Source organism: Acinonyx jubatus, chromosome B3, assembly GCF_027475565.1.
Source record: "Acinonyx jubatus isolate Ajub_Pintada_27869175 chromosome B3, VMU_Ajub_asm_v1.0, whole genome shotgun sequence".
In the NCBI taxonomy this organism is placed as follows: domain Eukaryota; kingdom Metazoa; phylum Chordata; class Mammalia; order Carnivora; family Felidae; genus Acinonyx; species Acinonyx jubatus.
The window spans coordinates 119,864,300-119,880,751 of NC_069386.1; the positions used below are offsets into that span (position 1 = coordinate 119,864,300).

The 16,452-nt window shown below is 42.9% G+C and overlaps 1 protein-coding gene and 1 non-coding gene across 2 annotated transcripts in view; both read right to left on the minus strand.

Annotated features, from left to right (window-relative positions):
• Nucleotides 1-5,040: 5,040 nt before the first annotated feature.
• LOC113601737 (U6 spliceosomal RNA) lies at nt 5,041-5,146 on the minus strand. Its single transcript, XR_003423011.1, has one exon. It is a non-coding gene; the product is annotated as a U6 spliceosomal RNA (small nuclear RNA).
• Nucleotides 5,147-6,010: 864 nt separating this feature from the next.
• The window catches only part of SPTLC2 (serine palmitoyltransferase long chain base subunit 2), a 106,738-nt gene continuing 96,296 nt past the window's right edge, over nt 6,011-16,452 (minus strand). The window contains exon 12 of the mRNA XM_027066281.2: nt 6,011-11,693. Within this exon, the coding sequence (XP_026922082.1) occupies nt 11,574-11,693 (120 nt within the window). The 3' untranslated portion in view covers nt 6,011-11,573. The remainder of the gene's footprint in view (nt 11,694-16,452) is intronic.

The following is a 16,452-nucleotide window of genomic DNA, read 5'->3' on the forward strand; positions in this document are numbered from 1 at the left end:
CGAGCCGCTCCCGCGCGTCCGTTCGCGCCGGGCCTCGCCTCCTCCAAGGGCGGGAGCGCGCCGGCCGCGGGGGGCGAGGGGCGGGGGCGGGAGGTGGGGGAGACCGGCGGTCGCAGGGACGCGCGGGGCGGGGGAGCCGCGCGGCTCTGGGGTCAGCGCCCGGGATGTGCCCGCCCTTCCCGGAGGGGCGGCTCCTCGACGCGCCCGGACAGTCTCGGCTCCCTTTGATCTGGCCGCCTCCCCGCCCCCTGTCCCCGCCGCTAGTGCCGTCGCAGCCCCGAGCGAATTCCTGTTGGGGGACGTCGCGACCGGCCGGCACGGCGCGCTCAGGCTCCGCACTGCCACTCCTGCGGGTCGCCCTCCCCATGGGCGCGCAGACGGCGCGGGGACACACGGACCCCCAGGACCCCGCGAGCTGGGAACGCGCCGCAGCCCAGCCTGAGAGCCCTCCGGCCTGGGGCAGATGTTTGTTTGTGCCTCGAGGTAGGTTTGCTCAGGGAAGAAGGCGGGGAAGTAACTCCTCCAGGGCTCCCCGAGCTCCCCAGCTGGAGGTGGAGCCCAGAAAAACACCTGCCACTGTGCACCCGATTTCCTCAGGATGTTCTCAGAGCACAAAAACCGAGAGAGAGTTGAGATTCAGATGTGAGGATAGAGCCCCAGGAGCACAGCAGCTAGACACGTTGAGGGAGTGGTCAGGAGATCTAGCCCGGCCACTGGGTGTCACCTAGTTTTATCCCGGATAAAACAATGGGACCACCCACTCCCTCTAGCGAGACTCTTGTGCAGGGATCCTCACGTGTAGCATATGCGGGTCAAGAAATAAAACCTCAGCTCGTGATAGAGATCAGGAACCCTGAAGGGCAGTGACAATTTTAGTGGCCTGGGTGGGGGCTGTGAGGGAATGTGAACGCAGTGATGCAGGGCGGGGGCAGAGCAGTTGGACAGGTCAGTGAGGAGCTGTGGGAAGACACTAGGAAGAAGGCCTATTCAGGGACCACAAAGGCTGCCTGGTTTCAGGGCAGGAATAGGAAATCCCTGGAGGTGCTGGGAGGATGGCCAGGAAATATGCCATAGGGGTAAATCTTGGGATCTGGGTTTAGCCAAAGTGAAAAAGTTAGGGGCCTGGGCACAGTTCTGAGAAACCATTCCAATCCTCAGAGGCACAGGCCAGGGCTCTGCAGTGTTTTGTTTTGTTTTGTTTTTAATTTTTTTTTAAATTTACACCCAAATTAGTTAGCATATAGTGCAACAATGATTTCAGGAGTAGATTCCTTAGTGCCCCTTACCCATTTAGCCCATCCCCCCTCCCACAACCCCTCCAGTAACCCTGTTTGTTCTCCGTATTTATGAGTCTCTTCTGTTTTGTCCCCCTCCCTGTTTTTATATTACTTTTGTTTCCCTTCCCTTATGCTCATCTGTTTTGGCTCTTAAAGTCCTCATATGAGTGAAGTCATATGATTTTTGTCTTTCTCTGACGAATTTCACTTAGCATAATACCCTCCAGTTCCATCCACGTAGTTGCAAATGGCAAGATTTCATTCTTTTTGATTGCCGAGTAATACTCCATTGTATATATTTACCACATCTTCTTTATCCATTCATCCATCGATGGACATTTGGGCTCTTTCCATACTTTGGCTATTGTTGATAGGCAGTGATTTGAATAGTAGTGCATCACAGGGATTACACTGGGTCTGGAGTTGGCCACCAAGGTTTGAATCCGGCTCCTACCATTTACTAAGAAGTTGATATTATTGGACAAGTTCTTTGACCTCCTGGTGAATTTGTCATTTATAAAAGTGGGGGAGTGGGGGGGTGGGGGGCACCTACCTCACAGGTGTAAGAAGTAAATAAGAATCTATGCTAAGGATTCTTATTAGGGTGCAGTTACCATTTTTTGGTCAAAAGTACCAAATATTGGCAATTTCATGAGGTTCAACCTAATAAGATGGTTGGTACATGGTAAACATTCAACTGTTAGCCCAAAGAAACCTGCATTTGAGCACCTGCTTTGTCATACTGTTGTGTTTTTTTTTTCTAGACAAAAAGTGAGACTACCTTGTTCTTTAGCATTTAAAAAAAGTTTTTAAACATTTATTCATTTTTGAGAGACAGAGACAGAGCACAAGCAGGGGAGGGGCAGAGAGAGAGGGAGACATGGAATCTGAAGCAGGCTCCAGGCTCTGAGCTTAGAGCCTCACACAGGGTTCGAACCCATGAACTGAGAGATCATGACCTGAGCTGACGTCGGACGCTTAACCAACTGAGCCACCCAGGTGCCCCTCTTTTCATCAAACTTTTACACCTTCTGCCAGCTCAAAGTCAGAGCTCAAGTTCATTCATTTGTGCATACCTGTCTGAGTCAGTCACTACCACTGTGCTCCAGGCCCCTCTCCCCCTTACCTGGACAGCTGTAGTAGCCTCCTGACTGGTTCTATTATATCCTCTCCTGTTCTCACTGCCTCCTCACGAATGCTCTTGGTTATCTTCAGTGGAAAACAAGGCATCGTCTACATACAGTACATGCTTCTGAGTTCATCTGATTCTACTCTTTGATTCTTTGAGCTATTTTACAGCCCTGTATAGGTTGTAGGCAAGAATAACGAAGTAAAATAGTTATTACATATGGAAATGCAAGTTATGTCCTGTCCTCTGAGGTTCATTTGACCTCCCAGTATAGAAGAAACCAGTTTTGCCTACAATTTTTTTTCTTAATTTTTATTTACTTTTGAGAGAGAGAGAGAGAGAGAGAGAAGCGCGAGCAGGGGAGGGGCAGAGAGAGAGGGAGACACAGAATCTGAAGCAGGCTCCAGGCTCCGAGCTGCTAGCACAGAACCCGATGCGGGGCTCAAACCCATGGACCGTGAGATCATAACCTGAGCCAAAGTCAGACACTTAACCGACTGAGCCACCCAGGTGCCCCCAGTTTTGCCTACATTTGCACATCCATTTCAATATTCTTGATCTATAAATGTTCTTGTTTTTCAGTATCTCCTTTGATTGCTTATAATATCTTTACCAGTTTCCTCATTCGGGAGTTAAAGAAAATCTTTAACTCGTGTTCATTTTTATATCTGTAAGAGAATAATTTTGTTTTTTTGAAAATTATCTTTTTAAAAAACATTAATGTTTATTTATTTTTGAGAAAGAGCGCAAACCGAGAAGTGGCAGAGAGAGAGGGAGACACAGAATCCGAAGACTCCAGGCTCTGAGCTGTCAGCACAGAGCCCAGTGTAGAGCCAGAACCCACGAACCATGAGACGTGACCTGAGCTGAAGTCAGACACTTAACCAACTGAGCCACCCAGGTGCCCCAAAATTATCTTTTGAAAATCCTGTTGGATGCACTTCATTCCTACCTTCCCAATCTTAGCTCCCTGGCAACCACTTACCCCTCTCTGTCACCATGGGTTACTTTTGCCTTTCTAGATTTTTGTATTAATAGAATCATATTTATGTATTCTTTTGTGTTTGGTTTATTTGAGCATGTTAAGACTCATCCATACAGTTGTAGGTATCAGTGATTTGTTCCTCTTCATTGCTGAGCAGTATTCCATCCCGTGAACATAATACTACAACGTCCTTGCCACTCAGAATGACAGCATTTGGATTGTTTCTAGTTTGGGGCTGGTGTGAGTCTAGCAGCTGTGAATATTCAAGTGCAAGTGTGGGCATGCTTCTCTTAGGTGGATGAAATCACTGCCCCAATCTGCCAAATTGTTTTCTCAAATGGCCATACACTTTGTATTCCCATACCTTTGTCAACACTTGGTATTGTAATTCTTTTTAAACTCAGCCATTCTAGGGGCACCAGGGCGGCTCAGTCGGTTAAGGGCCTACTTCAGTTCAGGTCATGATCTTGCAGTCTGTGAGTTCGAGCCCCACATCGGGCTCTGTGCTGACAGCTCAGAGCCTGGAGCCTGCTTTGGATTCTGTGTCTCGCTCTCTCTCTGCCCCTCCCCTTCTTGCACTCTGTCTCTGTCTCTCAAAAATAATAAACATTAAAAAAATTTTTTTTTAACTCAGCCATTGTAGTGGGTAGGTGAGTAGTGGAATCTTAGTGTAGTTTTAATTTGCATTTACCTGACAACCAGTGATATTGAACATTTTCCCTGTGCTTTTCTGGCCATTAGCACATCTCCTTTTGTGACAATTCTGTTCAAATCTTTGGGGCATCTGGCTGGCTAGGTTTGGAAGGCACGAGACTCTTGATCTCGGGGTTGTGAGTTTGAGCCCCACGCTGGGCATGGAGATTACTTAAAAAATATAAAATCTTAAAAAAAAAGTGTTCAAATCTTTTGCCTATTTTTTATTGAATAGCCTTGCCTTATTGAGTTTTAAGGGTTTTTTTCCGGATAGAAAGCCTTTATTGGATATGTGTTATGCATGTTTTATCTCAGTCTGGAGTTTGCATTTTCCTTTTGTGGAAACTTGAAGTTTTCATTCTTTTAAGTTCATTTATTTATTTTGATAGAGAGAGAGGAGGGGCAGAGAAAGAGGGAGAGAGAGAATCCTAAGCAGGCTCCATGCTGTCAGCCCAGAGCCCGACATGGGGCTCAATCTGACGAACCATGAGATTATGACCTGAGCTGAAACCAAGAGTTGGATGCTTAACCAAGCCACCCAGGCGTCCCTTGAAGTTTTCATTTGGATAAGTCCAGCTTATCAGTATTTCTGAGCCATGCTTTTTGTGTTCTAAGAAATCGTTGCCTAATCCAAAGTCACAGATTTTTCTATTTTCTCTTGGAAGTTTTATAGTTTTTATGTTCAGATCTTTGCTTTAACTGTTGCATATGTGAGGGAAGAGTTGAAGGTCATTCCCCCTAGATATTCAGTTGTTCCAGCACCATTAGTTGATTAACTGTACCTTCCGCATTGAATTAATTTGGCACTTTTGTCAAAAATTGACTAACCATATATGTGTAGGTCTATTCCTGGACTTTCTTATTAAGTTTTAAATTTTAATTCCAGTATAATTAACACAGTGTTGTATTAGTTTGAGGTGTTCAATATAGTGATTGAACAATTCTATACATCACTCAAAAATGTGGAAGTCTTCACAAATCCGTGTGTCATCCTTGTGCAGAGGCGTGCTAATGCTCTCTGTACCAGTCCAGTTTTAGTATACGTGCTGCTGAAGTGAGCACTATTTTTGGACTCTATTCTGTCCTATTTGTTCAATATGACCATCCTAATGCCAAATGCAGTCTTGGTTACTGTAGCTCTGTAGCAAGTTTTGAAATCGGGTAGTACAAATTCTTTTTCAAAATTGTTTGGTTATTTGCATTTCTATGTGCATTTTACCAACTTGCCAATGTCTACAAAAAAAAAAAAAAAAAAAAAAAAAAAAAGGACTCTAGTGGTGATCTTTTTCAGCACTTGCAACTCCACACTGGTTTTCCCCAATGCATAAGATAACCCCGCACCCTGACAGCCCAGGGCAGCAAGCCTCTGCCCCCTCTTCATCAGCACCACCTCCTCCCACCCCTGCACCCCAGGATCCTTCCCTTTGCTCACAGAGCATCAGTCACACTTTCTTTTGGATCCCTCATGCCTTAGAAATGTTTTCTGTATCACCTCTGTCTAAACCATACTGGTTACCTGTTTTTATCATGCTCTTTACTTTTCCTTCACAGACTTACCAGTTTGTAAAATGATGTATGTGTCCGGATGCTTATTTGTTTGCTGCTGGTACTGGTAATGCCAGAGCCTGACATGGAAATAACACTCCATATTTACTGGTTGAATGAATAAAGGCGGAGATAGCTTTCTGAATAGTTTATTTGGGCAAAACAATATTATTTGCATGGGATGATTCTTAAGTCATTTCAAGTAGTCCCCCTTCAGTTCTTAACATGTGCTCTCAAAACTGATAACTGATACACCTGACCCAACCCATTATTTATAGCTTCACAGTCATCCAAGGTTAAAAAAAAAAAAAAAATCATCTGGCAAAAAAGGTAGATGGGGATAAGGGAGAAAGAGAGAAGAGTGACATTTTAACACAGTACTAGAATTTAACATTTTTTATTTACATTTCCCCCTCTCACACTTTCTCAGATTAGATAAGCATCCCAGCAATGGAGAGGGGTTATCACAGCACCTCTTGCAAAGTCCAGCTTACAGGCAAATTGGTCAATGAAAAAAAAAAAAAAAAACAACAAAGGCCAACAAAACAAGATCTCAGCTCCCCATAAGCTATCTCTCTGTTCTTATTCTCTTTCCCCCTTCTCTTAATGTTTGCTACCTTTCTACAGAGAGGGATCATCAAGACTGTATGGACATGCTGGCTGAATTGACATGGTGATTTCACCAGTATCCTGTAAAGAACTATCAAGGATGCTTTTTATCACTCCAACCACTGGTTTAACATCACTGAGGGAACATGACCTAATGTTAAGGGTGAAGACAAGTTACCATCCACCCCAGTCAGGAATATGTCCCACACTCCCTTTGAAGGCCTGGGCCAAGCGACCAAGCTTTGCACAAGAAACCTGAGAATTGTCAGAAAACGCAGGCTCTGAATTGACTCAAGGGTCCTCACGCATGGAGGGATCCACTTATCCATGGAGATGGCAACAAGGCAGGACACTTGGCACATGAGGGTATTGCTCTTGTCTTTACTTTCCATTCAGCTTCCCCACAACCACTCCAAAGAACAGAGCTTTGGGTATTGCTTCAATAAAAACGTGTAACTGCAGTTTAAGAACCATTGCATTCTTTAGGATCGGTTTATAATAACTCATCATACCACAAAGAATCACAGTTTAAGGCCATCTATCATGTGCACTGTGTAGTAAACAAGACCTTGCCCACAGCTACCCCATCAAGCCACCTCAAAGCGTGGACTGCCAGACCCACCAGAGAAGACTAAACAACTTCAGTAAGTATCAAGCTAACTCCTTTGGTTTCCACCTAAAAAAGACTCAGTCTATAGCGAAAGGTGCTTGGAAAACAGAAGTCACTGGAGATGACAGAAGGGGCAACATTGTCCATAAAATTAAAAGCAAAAGGATCATTGGCTGGTCGTGGTGTCTCTTCTGGATGAGAAGGCAGGAAGCCAACTTTCTCATTAGGCTATCTGGGCACACGGGAATTGGGCAGGAGCCCAAACACTACATTTCCTGTGGTCAAAGCTGAGGAGAAGATAGATATGCTTTTCTCCACGTGGAAGGGATTTTGATTAACTGGCTTAATGGATTAAGATGCCTGCGGGGCACTGAGCTTCCGTGTTAAGCAGGTAGCAGTTTATCTTATGTTCTCGGGCTGCATTTAAGCAAATAGCTGCTCAACAGCCAAGAATCTTTTGATTTTCATGACTCCCCGCTTCATGACCCCTTCGGCCTATGCTGATTTTACCTGTGGGAGACGGTCAACAGTTCTGAACTTCATGAAGGCAGACAGAGGAAAAGCACTACACTCTTTCCCCTTTTCTAACCGCACAGGTTATAGCCACCAGAGATTAAAGCCCATGGTGACTTACCTAGAACACCAGGGAAGGAAAGACACCCTGGGAATTCGGTCCCAGCCATTCTTCACACAAGAGAGCCAGGAGACAGTCAGTTGTATTTGATCTCCTGTCGATGGTTTTGCCACATCCCGACAAATTCTTACAAAACAAGAATTGCCCAAATTCTTTTTCTTCACTGCCTAAGCTGCCCAATCTGGTATGATTGGGGCCAGAGCCTTATCAATTAGGAAAGGGGGCGGGGTGGGGGGAAAAACAGGGAGGTAGTGGTAGATAGCGTCCCCTTTTCCCCCTTCCCTGAGAAGCCAGGAAATCTCTCCACGTAAGCCATTTTCTCCTGGTTTTCACTAACAAATGAAGCAGAGCATATTAAACACTAGGAAGTTCAGCTAGACTGTAATAGTCATAACAAACTTAGATATAAGTTCCCTCAAGTAGGGCACAAAGAAGCTCACTATCTCCCCTGAAAGGTAAGGCTGAGTGTCCCAAGAAAAGAGTATCTGACCTAGCGATCCTCCAAACACAGCACCACCACGTATGTTTTCTCTGGACTTGAAATGCTAACAATCAAGAATCGGAAGATAGAGAAAGAAAGGCCAAATATAGGAGGGAGGGATTACAGAGAAAACTCATTGGCAGAATATTCAATTCCTGGGCTTCTGAAAGGGCACTGAGCAAACACCTAGCCCTTAGCAGTTGTACAGGGTATTTCTGTTCACCTTGCATGACTGCATCAGGAAGAAGGATGCTGTGACCTTCTGAAGTCCTCACCCTATCATGAAAACTTAAGATAGTAACTACAGGACTAAGATGTCAAGTTCTTCAAACAAGCAAGCAGTATTTGGGGGCTCTGGAGATGATTTATTTTTTTATTTCTTAGAGCACGCACACGAGATGGGGAGAGAGGCAGAGGGAAAGAGAAAGAATCTTGAGCAGGCTTCACGCTCAGCACAGAGCCCCACGCGGGGCTCCATCCCATGATCCTGGGGCTCATGACCCAGGATGAAATCAAGAGTTGGACGCTTACCCAGGCGAGCCACCCAGGTGCCCCTAGACTAGGATGATTTTTTTTAAGTTTGAGAGAGTATGAGGAGAGTGCATGTGAGTGGGGGAGGGACAGAGAGAGAGAGAGAGAGAGAGAGAGAGAGAGAATCCCAAACGGGCTCTGTGTTGTCAGCTCGAGCCCAACTCAGGGCATGAACTCACAAATCATGAGATCATGACCTGAGCTGAAATCAAGAGTAGGACACTTAACCAACTGAGCCACCCAGGTGCTCCTAGGGTGCTTTTTAAAGGGAAGACATTTTCTAGAGCAAAGCAAAAAGTTGAAGTGCTCCAAAGACCCCAGTCCTGAAAATACTCTTTGCATATTTACTTGCTGTAGAGCGTATGCCATATTCTGGGGTAAAGCTTTTAAAATAAAGGCAGGAGGAGAATCTGCCACTGCCTCTTGATCCATTCTTTGTGATTGTGATGTCTCCTAGGTATAAATTTCCTGGTTTCTGATGTGATCTGCAAAAAAAGGTCTTATAAACCTGAAATGGATAAAGGCAATGCTAAATAGAAAGAGGGATGAGAAAAAGTGGTAAGCTTAGCCCCATCTCTACTGATTGACTCCGATTCTCAGCTTTGGCAGTAATAGTTAGCTGCTACCTGTTTACATCCCATCAGATTTGTGAATCAGGCTGTGTTAAACCATGCATCAAACAATACCTATGTCTACTCATTCCCAATGACTGTATTTATATATACACCTGTATTTCCCCAGATGCTTGGTTAAATAATGATACTTGTGATATGACTGGACCCTAGATTTATATTACAGTTTCCAAGAAGAGACAACCAGCGAGTGTAACATTTTGTTCTCTAGAAAGCAGATATCCTGCTTTGCCTCACAGCTTTGTCTCTTCAAAAATAAACTTGTAACTTAACTACATTTATCCTGACATAACTTTGCACCAGCAAAGTGATGTGTGTGTGTATCTATCTATCTATATATATCTATACATATCTATACATAGATATATATAGATATATATAGATATATATAGATATTTAAATGCCCATACTGACATTTTAAATTGCAGTGACTTCATGCAAGCCAAAGTAAAAAGAGTAGCAGGTAAGTTCATTGCTTAAAGTTTGTGACTTTTGCAAACCCTCCAACATTTGATAGTAACTAAAGTGCAAACTCTGGTGCTCTAGTGGGGTTCTGTGGTGAGGAACTAGATGTAGGGGAAAGGTTAGCAATGTATTTTTACAGGACTACTTAGTTGACACAATCTCTTTACTTCCATTTACACATGCTAAATATAGTCCCTGCATTTCTACTTGCTTCTTTCATTCACCTTTTCTATTGTTTAAAAAAGTAAAACAAAACCTTGGAGTATTTCAAAGGCTGAAGGCTCTCAAGATGTTGAGAGTGACCAAAGGTAACGTAAGACGTGAAAACAAAACTTCCCCAACAATCATATTGCTTCTGTCCTCCCCTACGTGTATCTGCATAAACACCACAGCTGATGACAAGATACCCAGGAGAATTTGGACTGAGTATTTTTACCAGTTCAAGGAGTGATTTCAAAAACAGAGACGTGCAAAACTACTTTCACACAGTGTTCTTCCATTCTGTTCCCGATCCTTCCCCCATAATTACTTGATGGCTACTAAAAGACAAGCTGATTTTGGATATAATAAAGTCAAAAGTCCTCTTCACTTAAGCTTTGGTCAACAGAAAAAAGTAAGAGCTTTAACACGGTGGTTTTCAGATTTGTTCTTTGGTCAGGCAGTATAAAGCTCTCTGAATGAAGTCCCCTTACCTGCAAAGAGTCGAAATAAAGGATCCCAGTTTAGCAAAGAGATACAGGTGTTCAGGATTGCTCAAGAGGAAAAAAAAAAAAAAGGAAAAAAGAGAGAGACCCTAACCTCCAGATGCCAGATTAGAATTGTCTTAGGACATCAAGAATAACAAAAGAGAACTAGCAGTCAGAAGAGTAATATTTAAATGGGTCAGCTTCTAAAAAGGGTAAGTTAATAACTTTAATCCTTAAAGAGGAACATGACAAATGATTTTTGAGTAGAGGATTTACCAACATTTTCCTTTATCAGTTTAAATCCTAATCTGGACCCAGACCCAGGCAGAAAAGTAAACAGTATGAATCAACCACAGATGTTCCACCGGGAGTAATCCGTTCTCTCCACACTGCCCCGGCCCTCTGACCCCTGCAGGATGGCAGGTCACTCTGCCAAACAGCTGTAGACACAGAACACACAGCGAGGTGTGAGTCAGCTCCACCACAACAGGTCTGACCAGGGTGGGATGTGGGTACTTTCTGAACAATTTAAGTGTTTTAAATAGCAAGTGGGAGTGTTAGTTTAGAGCTTGGGGAAAACCCAAGAAAGTGGACATAGCCCTCAGACAGTGACCATTACAAAGAAATATTTGATGGTGAAGGAAGAAATCATCTGGTGACCAGAACAAAACGGAACAAGACCAAGCCTTGGGAGGCTGCTGGCCAGAGGGAGATACATAATGAGGGGCGGTTTTAGCAATGTTAGTGTTTAGGTTTTTCTTAAACGGCTAAACTTGAGATGAAAGGAACACTTTGGTCGAATCCTTGACAGGTTAAATAAGGATTCTGAGGTTGGTGGCCTCTGAGACCTGGATGGGAAGTAAGCGGAAGGCACTTGCTCCCTGGGAAGGAGGGCCGGGTGAGTCTCTAGGCTGTAGTGCGGGGGACAGCAGGAGCTTTTGTACGGCCAAGTCTGCAGGCGGCGGGGAGAGGGTAACGGCCTGCGTGGTTAGCCAGGGACAGGCTAGGGTCAGCGTGATTTCACAAGGAGAAGAGTTATAAAATAAAACATTTTTAATGGACAAAAAAGTAGAGCGGGTCACCTCTTTTTTGAAAGGTGAAATGTAGCAAAGGAAGAATGTGAAGCAGTTTTTTACTATTTACAAAATGCCATTTAGAGTGAGGTGGCCACCATCAGTAGTTGAGGAAATGTCTTTCACGTGAGATGGCCACAGAAGTATGGTTCCTGGAACTGGCTCAGAAAAGCCACACACTGTCCTGGTAGGAAGAGTTCCTCCAAGGGAGCACCAAAAAGGCTCAGTCTTCTGTTTCTTCATATGTAGTCTCGTCAAAGGGCCTGTCCAGTAGAGGTACCAACCGATGACGCGAATACTTCAGTTGCAATAGGTCCCCAACTTCATCTATCTCTTTTAAAGCCTAAAATATGTAAGAGCAGAGGTTAGTCAGAGCCAGTAGGATGCAGGCATGCCTGGTGCTTTATTTTTCTAAAAAAACTCATGGCAAGATTATCCTTTATGAGACCATTCGTGTCTAGTGCATCTACTCTGATCAGACTATAGGACAGCTGTGGAAAGAGCTGCTTTTTGAGCAAGAATGTCAGGCTGGTCATGAATAATAGGTTGTGAATAGCAATTATGCAGGATAAAGGGTATAATTCATCAAAGGACACTATGCTTGGTAGAAAAAGGAATATGCAACCTGAACTTGTCAGCCTGGCTACAACTATCCTCTCTCCTTTCGTATTCCAGTACTTGTTGTTTCTATTATTAAAATACAAGAAAACCGATGAGAGGTCTGTGTTGAGATGCCTTCTACATGCAAGATGAAGAGAGCACCCAAGGTGGACTGCTGATCAGACTTAGTAAGAAAAAGAGGAAGCTGGGGCGCCTGGGTGGCTCAGTCGGTTAAGCATCAGACTTGGGCTCAGGTCATGATCTCACCGTTTGTGAGTTTGAGCCCCGTGTTGGGCTCTGTGCTGACAGCTCAGAGCCTGGAGGCTGCTTTGGATTCTCTCTCTCCCTCTGCCCCTCCCCTGCCCCTCCCTCTGTCTCTCTCTCAAAAATAAACATAAAAAAAATAAAAAAGAAAGAAAGAAAAAGGGGAAGCTGTTAGGAGACTCTGGGTAGGTAATGGACAAGGTGTAAGTGAGGGAGCAAGAACAGACAGAACCAGGATTTAAACTCAGGTATGAGTCTGAACTCCAAAATCCTAATCTTGAGAGATCATCTTGTCTTCCCATCAAAACTAATTAGCTCAGTATAACTTTCTTTCTTGTAAAACTTGCTCTTTTGTTTTTCAAAGAAATTCAAATGCTAAGATAAGTTATGAAATGAAAAGTCTCTCCCTGTCACCCCGCCTTTTTTTTTTGAGTGCGCATGTGTGAGCGGGGGAGGGGCAGAGAGAAGGAGAGAAAATCCCCAGCAGGCTTTGCACTGTCAGAGCAGAGCCCGATGCGGGGCTCAATCTCACAACAGTGAGATCATGACTTGAGCCAAAATCAAAAGTTGGATGATTAACGGGCTGAGCCACCTAGGCACCCCAAAAAATCTCTTCCTGATTGCTACACCAGTCCTATCTGGTAGAGGTAATTGTTTTTTATACGTGTATGTTTTTTAAAAAATGAACTCTCAGCTGAAGTATAACATGTATACGGCAAAGTGCACGAATCACAGTCAGTTCACACACTTAATCTTTCCAAAAAGCAGCCCAGAGAGTCAGATTAGAGGATCCAATATAAGAAAGCGATATGTGTTCACAATTTCTCAGAAAAAATCTAATAGAAGGACAGAGAAACTCTAAGCCCAGATACTTCCCAAAGAAATCCAAAGACAGCAAAAATTTGTAATCCTAGGTTCTAAGGCTTTTTACTAAGAGTGCCCCATGCAGGTCACAGAATGCAGTTTGCATGCCAGCTCTCCGGCCCTATTATTCATTCCCCAAGCGCCTGTGGATGTTACCCCGTGGATCCAGTAACAAACCTGGGGCGAAGGGCCCCAGCTTTGGAGACAGGGCTCTGTCTAGGACACCCTAATTAAACTAAGAAATGGAAAAGGTGGGCAGTAGTAGCTGAGTGTGACTCTCTAAATTTCCATCATGTCATACACATCTTCTGTTCACTCTTACGGTTATAATTTCATATGAAAATGTATACCTTCTACTTCATAAAAGGGAATCAACTGATTATTAGTAAAAGACACATTTGCCTGTTCTTAAATTTAACTTTTATTTTATTATTTTTTTTTTAAATTTTTTTTAACATTTATTTATTTTTGAGACAGAGAGAGACAGAGCATGAACAGGGGAGGGGCAGAGAGAGAGGGAGACACAGAATCTGAAACAGGCTCCGGGCTCTGAGCTGTCAGCACAGAGCCCGACACGGGGCTCGAACTCACGGACCGTGAGATCATGACCTGAGCCGAAGTCGGACGCTTAACCGACCAAACCACCCAGGCGCCCCTAAATTTAACTTTTAAAACTCAGTGTTTGTAGAGAGAAAAAAAACCACCGGTAAATAGTATTCCTTAATTTATGTAGAAGAAAAAAAATTTTTCACTGCAAATGTGGAAAATATAGAAAGCAAATTAAGAGCTGCACTTCAGAATGCTATCAGAACAGTGGTATCTTCAAGAAAATGTTTAACCGTAAGTTCCATATGTAAATAAATTAAGAGTGACTTCAGCTGGAAGAACCCATTAACCATTTATCCCCCTGACCTCTGATACAGGATTTATTAATTTAAAACAACACATGACTTATGGAAGATCACAAAGGAAAGGACACTTATGACCTCTGACCTCAGAAAGACCTGATTTTTTTTATTGATGTAAAAAAGAAAATGAATAGAAAGAAAAAAAAAAACCCACAGTATCCCAAAGGGATCTAGATTACATGATTTCCTCTGATCCCACACCAAATATTTCAGATAAATTGGTTTTATTTATTTATTAAAGATAAAATTGTACCTAGAAACTGTTAGTTTGCCATTATATAGGTTACCTGGTTAGATTAGAAATAAGAAACTGCTACAAGTTCCACCATCTGTTAAATAATCTACACTCAACCTCTGGACAGGGTGAGATGGGTTCTTAGGAAAAAAAGATGAGTAAATCAGAATTGAGTTTGGTCCTTGAATAAGAGAATATTCTAGGACAGCTGTACCCCAGAGATGATCGATAACCTTGCCCTTCTCATTTTTAAAAGTAACAGTTTTATTGAGATACAATTCATATGCCATAAGTCACCTTTTATTTTTAATTGATTAATCTTTATTTTTGAGGCAGCAAGAGAGTGTGCGAGTGGGGGAGGGGCAGGGAGACAGGGAGAGAGGGAGGGAGATTTGGGGGGGGCGGGGGCTGTGGAAGAATCTTAAGCAGGCTTCACGCTCAGCATGGAGCCCAAAGCAGGGCTTGACACCATGACCCTGGAATCATGACCTAAGCTGAAATCAAGAGCTCAACCTACTGAGTCACCCAGGCACCCCAAATTGTAAAGTGTACAATTCAGTCTTTCTTAGTATAGTCACAGAGGTGTACAACTTTCATCACCATGTAATCTTAAAGCAATATCACCTCAAAAAAGAAACCCCACACTCTCATCCTCATCCCTGCCTCCTCCCAGGCCCTGAAAACCACCAATCTATTTTCTGACCCTATGGATTTGCCTGTTCCGTACATTTCATATAATGTCTTTTGTGCCTGGCTTCTTTTACTTAGCATAATGTTTTCAAGGTTCATCCATGTTGTAGGGGCCAACTTCATTTTGCATATAGTTATTCAGTTGTCCAGTACCACTTGCTGAAGAGAACATTCTTTCCCCATTAACTAGTCTGAGCTCTCCTGTGGAAAAATCAATTGGCCATAGGTGCATGGGTGTGCTTATGGACTCTCACCACCATTGGTCTATATGTCTATCCTTAAGCTAGCACCCCACTGATTTAATTACTTTGTAGTAAGTTTCAAAACTGGGGAGTTTGACTCCTCCAACTTAGATTTTCCATTTCCATACTGTTTTGGCTATCGGGGGCCCCTTACGGTTCCTTATGAACTTGAGGATCAGCTTTTCCATTTCTGCTAAAAAAAAGCCACTGGAATTTTGACAGGGACTGCATTAGATCTACACATTTTAGAGTTTTCAGTATACAAGTTTTTCATATCATTGGTTAAATTTATTCCTGGGTATTTTATTGTTTTGAATGCTAGCATAAATGAAATTTTCTTAATTTCCTTTTTGTTTCTTCACTGCTAGTATTGGGAAATGTCCTAACTTTGTGCTGATTGTTTATTTTTTTATTTTATTTTTAAAATTTTTTTAATGTTTATTTATTTTTGAGAGACAGAGACAGCATGAGAGGGGGAGAGGCAGAGAGAAAAGAAGACACAGAATCCGAAGCAGGCTCCAGCCTCCGAATTGTCAGCACAGAGCCCGACGCGGGGCTCGAACTCACAAGCTGTGAGATCATGACCTGAGCCGAAGTCAGACGCTCAACCAACTGAGCCACCCAGGTGCCCCTGTGCTGATTGTTTACTCTGCAACTCTGCTAGCTATGTTTATTAGCTCTAGAGGTTGGTTTTGGTTTTTCTGTGTGTGAATTTTATGGCATTTCTATGTAATCATGTCACACGGCTCATTACACACAAAATGCATTTGTACCTCATAAGGCTCATGTTTACCTCCATAAAATATCCTAGGATAAAACAACTTTAAGAAACCTTTGGTTTCAAAAAATGCACTTTATGCTTCAAGAAAAACTAAACAGGAGGCAAAATCAAACAATTCCTTAAGCGGATCTTACAGAAAGGGTGAGAATTCTCAACTGGCAAACATATTTATTGGCAACATAAATCTACTTCAATATCTTGGCTACATCTAAATTCTTTCATTAATGTGTATAGTCTTTGGGAGTCAAAGCTGTTGTTAGAAGACAGTGTATTGCTGTAGCCATTGCTTGTAATGACACAGATCTTTTGTTAAAGGCACATCAAACTTTTAAACACCCAAATAAAAGAGAATAGAAGAAAAGTTGGTATCAGTGGGTTAAAAAAGAAATAATGAAGAAACTCACCAGTAAGATTTTTGAAAAATTGGAAAATCTATTGGACAAAATTTGAAAGGCACATCAAAATAAAGAAAAAGAAAAAGATACAGTATCAATAATACACTGAATCTAATTTCCCAG